The sequence below is a fragment of the Girardinichthys multiradiatus genome, chromosome 23 (genome assembly GCF_021462225.1).
Source record: "Girardinichthys multiradiatus isolate DD_20200921_A chromosome 23, DD_fGirMul_XY1, whole genome shotgun sequence".
NCBI classification, from domain to species: domain Eukaryota; kingdom Metazoa; phylum Chordata; class Actinopteri; order Cyprinodontiformes; family Goodeidae; genus Girardinichthys; species Girardinichthys multiradiatus.
The window spans coordinates 41614160-41618862 of NC_061815.1; the positions used below are offsets into that span (position 1 = coordinate 41614160).

At 38.2% G+C, this 4703-nt stretch overlaps 1 protein-coding gene across 2 annotated transcripts; it reads right to left on the minus strand.

Moving 5' to 3' along the window:
• Positions 1–364: 364 nt before the first annotated feature.
• LOC124860799 lies at positions 365–4324 on the minus strand. Of its 2 annotated transcripts, none has more exons than XM_047354371.1 (5): positions 4212–4324; positions 2128–2501; positions 1961–2020; positions 1674–1811; positions 365–1472 (listed from the first exon to the last, which is right to left on the minus strand). In XM_047354371.1, exons 2-5 carry the CDS (start codon positions 2212–2214, stop codon positions 582–584), a joined length of 1176 nt encoding a protein of 391 aa, XP_047210327.1. In that variant the 5' UTR covers positions 2215–2501; positions 4212–4324; the 3' UTR covers positions 365–581. The 2 variants fall into 2 exon arrangements, with proteins under 2 accessions (XP_047210327.1, XP_047210326.1); XM_047354370.1 differs by lacking the exon at positions 4212–4324 and adding an exon at positions 3991–4018.
• Between the last annotated feature and the right edge of the window lie 379 nt (positions 4325–4703).

Sequence of the window (4703 nt, forward strand, 5' to 3'; positions counted from 1 at the left end):
GGCCGTTAGGTTTAGCTCCCATCAGGTTTGAGGGCAGAACTATGAAGAGCTTAAAAGAACTGTAAATTTGTGTTTTAGTTCAATTAAAGTCACCAAAACTGTTTTCCATTTACCTGAAACAGGATTCAGGTTTCATTTCGTGAGGTTAAAACATGGCCTCAGACTGGAACCTGTCATAATAATGCATTTCAAAAACAGCTGGGAACAATAGTTTAGCAGCAATAATAATGTTCAACCAAATTCAGCATTCTACATTTACATGACTAAATGTTTTTATTAAATATTGTAGTTAAATTTTATTCTGTAGCCCAGAGTATGATTCATGTTGATGAGGAAATAAAAACTTTCTGAATCAGGATGCGTTTGTACCATGAGTTTTAATGGTAATTTACACAAGTAAATCCACTTCTTGATACTTGAGATAATTCAATTCAATTCAGTTTATTTATATAGCGCCAATTCACAACACATGTTGTCTCAAGGCACTTCACAACAGTCAGGTACATACATTCCAATTAATCCTAACAATTGAACAGTGCAGTCAGAGTTAGCTTTTTATTCAAATTGGATACGTGTACGGGCTACTGACTCTTGAGCACTAACTGTTTTGAATAGGCCTGCATGATCTTTTTCATCTCGTCCTGTTGGTTGACATCGGACTTTTTTACAACTTCAGCAAGCCAAGCTGGCATTTCCTCTTCATCAGAAGTGCTCTCTGGTTTCTCAACACCTGGGCTTGCTTGTGTGGATCCAGGTGAAATATTCAGATTGCTCAAGGCCGGAGGAGGGGCATCACCAATGTCGTTGCTGACAAACGATACTGGTACAAACTCATACGTGGCATAGGGGCCACGGTTCTCAAAGAGTTTGTACAGATGTTCAACCATGAGCGTTAGGTCGCTAAAAGTCATGACTACTGCAGTTCCGTTAGGATGGGGCAGGCCTGCTGAGTTTCTGGAGTGAGAATCAAAAACTCCAAACCTACCGTCTTTGTCCCGGAAAACTGCAATGCACTCTGGAGTCACCAAAAGAAAAGCATGGGTGACATTTTCAGACAGGCACTCTAGTTGTGAAGCAAGAGGCAATCCCATTCGCCGTGATCTTTGAGGGCTATCATTCTGACACAAAACATGACCAACTCTTACACCTGTTGTGTGTACAGTGTAGATGTTCCCGTCTGTCAGTACTTGTTGGGGCATCTCTTCAACTGTCAAGTGATTATCAACAAATCTACCGTCCAACATGAGCTGCTGTTTAATGCCAACATAAAGTGCATCTCCTTGCTCAAGTACTCTGTCAAGTAACACTGTGTCACACTGCAACCCCTCACTGTGGTACGCTAAAAATGTCAGAGCCATACAGGTGCACTGGTGATTACGGGAAAATGTACCGTATCTGTAGTCAGCCTGGCAATGTGTGGCCCTCACAGTCTGGACAGGCGGACCGCTGGCGCAGGGTTCCAACGAAAAAGCCTGAATCATAATCAGAAAATTGCATAAATTTAGCATTTTTGCATAATGTTTTTGGCTCATAAGTTAATGAATTAAAAATATACAACTGTATTAAACAAAAACTTTTATTATCCTGTTAACAGTTCAAACAAACTTTAGTTTCCAGGATGTAGATATTCAAAATATTTGACATTTCAACAGTAGATTATTCATGAAAGTTACCTGGCAGCTGTCATCCCTGACATGGTCCTCGAGGGGCACGGGAGAGGACTCGGCGGGGGCGTCAACCTCCAACGTGGGGGCGGCTCTCCTGGGCTGGCGACGGGCTGGCCTGGTCCTCTCAGTCGGAGTTCCCTCCACCTGAATTCAAGTACAGAAGATGCACAAAACTATACATCTTGAGGTCTCTGACTTAGGCTCTGTTGCAAATATATTTTAAATAATTTAAGACAACTTACATCCACTACTATTCAACTATTGAATTACTGAAAAGTAAACTACAGCTTTACCTTATTCTCCGGAGACTGGGTGGGGGTCCAAGCCTGCGCGGTGGGTGGGGATGTCCTGGGCTGCAAACACAGGGATAATTACAACCATGTTGAAAGCACAAAACTACCAACAACTACTGTTATACTAGGAAAAAAAATAAACTATTACGATTTATAACTCAAGATACCTTGGCGACGTCCGGCTGGCTGCCCTGCAGGTCCAGGGTCCTCCATCTCTTCTTGGCGGCCTCGGAGCGTCGTCCCTTGCGTGGCATCCTGTTAAGACAATGAGAACAGAAGAAAACTGGGGGAGGAAAAACAGGTTATCTAGACCAAAGCAACAGAGAAAATACAAACTGTGAAATGTATTTAAATATGTTCCAAATTAATTAAACTAATTAAATTGTGTCTGAATATGTTTATCTAGTCAGTGTGTTGTTTTCTGATTGAGATGTAACAGTAGTGTAGATGATTTAAGGTGGGTGTAGTAAAGCACAGGTGAAGATCACAGCTGGCAGCACTGGAAAACTTCCAAATCGCAAAGTCTCGCACAAGTGAAAAGCTGTAATAAAAAGCAAAAATAATATCCATTAAAAACAATGCTAATCAAAATATTCAGTTCCAAAATATATTTGAAACCAGGGATAAAGCTCAAAATATCAATCAAAATACCAATATCATGTTCAAACATCAACACATTTCATAACCCTGGTCATTAGTAGTATTTAAAAGAATCAAAACCAAAACAAAGTGAAGATTTTTTTGTGTAAACAAAAATAAAGTTTAACCAAATTATCAAGATCTTTCACTCTAGAAGCTAATTAAAATAACCAAACACAGCTGTAACATGTTGAATTTGTTCTTAAATGTATATCCAGTCCATCTTAATTGATAAAATATGATAACTGAATAAAAGGCAAATTAAACAATATTGAACAAATACTGAATGGCAAGTCAACATAGTATAATAAATGTCAACATATATGAAGAGTTGCAAACAGTCAAGCAACAAATTACAAGTAGTCATATGGTTGATTGAAAATATTCCTCATGATCTCTGTGATAAAATAGCAACAAACTTAATACTTTAGTGATACATTTCTGTCTTTATTGTTAAAATAAAATCAGCATAAAAGTATTTAGATCCGTCTCTTCTACTAATGTGCAGTTCCACATAAAGACAGAACCAGCATTACATTGATCCACGTTTTCACCATCAGAAACAAAGCTTCACTGCAGAGCAGACGGTAAACAACGCATGTTTGTGCTGGTTTGTAACACGTGGTAGCTCAACAAACGATATATTTTATATTTTGGACCAGCAGCAGCCCAGCATGTTTGGGCAAAAACATGTAAATGGACATATGAGGGCAAAACAGCTTTATAAAGTAGATGGGTAAACCTCCCCAAAACATGTTTGAGCTTTTCAGGACATGCAGAGCTCCTTTGAGACACAGCACATTATCTGATGAGTAAACACGGACTGATTTAAGATCGTTTTTGTTTTTTTACCTCATTATACCTCAGCAATTCACTTTAAACCACACAAAAAATGTGAATACCATACAAAATATTAAGAAAAGCCTTTGCCTTTATTCTGTACTTTTCCGTGTTTATGTAAATCAAATACAAAGCAAACAATGAGATGCTATCAAGCTAGCATATATACAAGCGAAAACCGAACGTTTCACGACAACAAAACATATAAAAACACACTAGCTGGCTATAAACACGCATCAGGTTTAACAATCCTAACCATTTAAATCATATTTCACCCTGATAAAGTAGCTAAACACGATATTTTACAGAGAAAGCACAGAGACATCTTACCTCGACCGGAGCAAACTCGCAATGAAAACAATGAGATGCTATCAAGCTAGCATCTATGCAAGCCAAAACCGAACGTTTCACGACAACAAAACATATAAAAACACACTAGCTGGCTATAAACACGCATCAGGTTTAACAATCCTAACCATTTTAAATCATATTTCACCCTGATAAAGTAGCTAAACACGATATTTTACAGAGAAAGCACAGAGACATCTTACCTCGACCGGAGCAGACTCGCAATGAAAACAATGAGATGCTATCAAGCTAGCATCTATACAAGCCATAACCGAACGTTTCACGACAACAAAACATATAAAAACACACTAGCTGGCTATAAACACGCATCAGGTTTAACAATCCTAACCATTTTAAATCATATATCACCCTGATAAAGCAGCTAAACACGATATTTTACAGAGAAAGCACAGAGACATCTTACCTCGACTGGAGCAGACTCGCAATGAAAACACTGAGAAGCAGACCGGGGGTAGGCGCAGCGTCAGCCAATCAGAGAGCGACATCTGTAGGGTTGTGTCGTTGTTGACGACTTGGCTTTTCAAAAAACACATTTTAAAAATAAAAGAACTGTATTAAAAGCTTTATAGTAAATAGATCAACTCTAAGACATTATAAAAAACTAAAATAAAAAACCTTTTTTTTAAACAGACTGAGCCAGTTATTACATTGTGTTTAGTGAATCCCAGCGAGAGCTCATGACGTCACAGACGTGAGTACAACATTACATGGTCTAAAATCACACCTAAATGCTTCTGGTATTTAATGGATCTCCTACAAAACTGATGCTCTGTACTTATTTTAAATGTAGATTTGGTGCTAACAGTTTGTTTCAACAATATCTTTAATATACATTTAAAAGATGTCACACAGTAGTTCAGCTGAAGAAAACTTTATTAAACTTGTTTGGAAAATG

What these genes read in the sequence shown, in the direction of transcription:
- LOC124860799 (XM_047354371.1), bottom strand. Translation starts at nt 2,214, where the DNA reads ATGCCACGCAAGGGACGACGCTCCGAGGCCGCCAAGAAGAGATGGAGG. An exon ending in GCCAGCCGGACGTCGCCAAG is followed by an intron (nt 2,021 to 2,127) that starts GTATCTTGAGTT and finishes CTGTGTTTGCAG; the next exon opens with CCCAGGACATCCCCACCCAC. An exon ending in CCCAGTCTCCGGAGAATAAG is followed by an intron (nt 1,812 to 1,960) that starts GTAAAGCTGTAG and finishes ACTTGAATTCAG; the next exon opens with GTGGAGGGAACTCCGACTGA.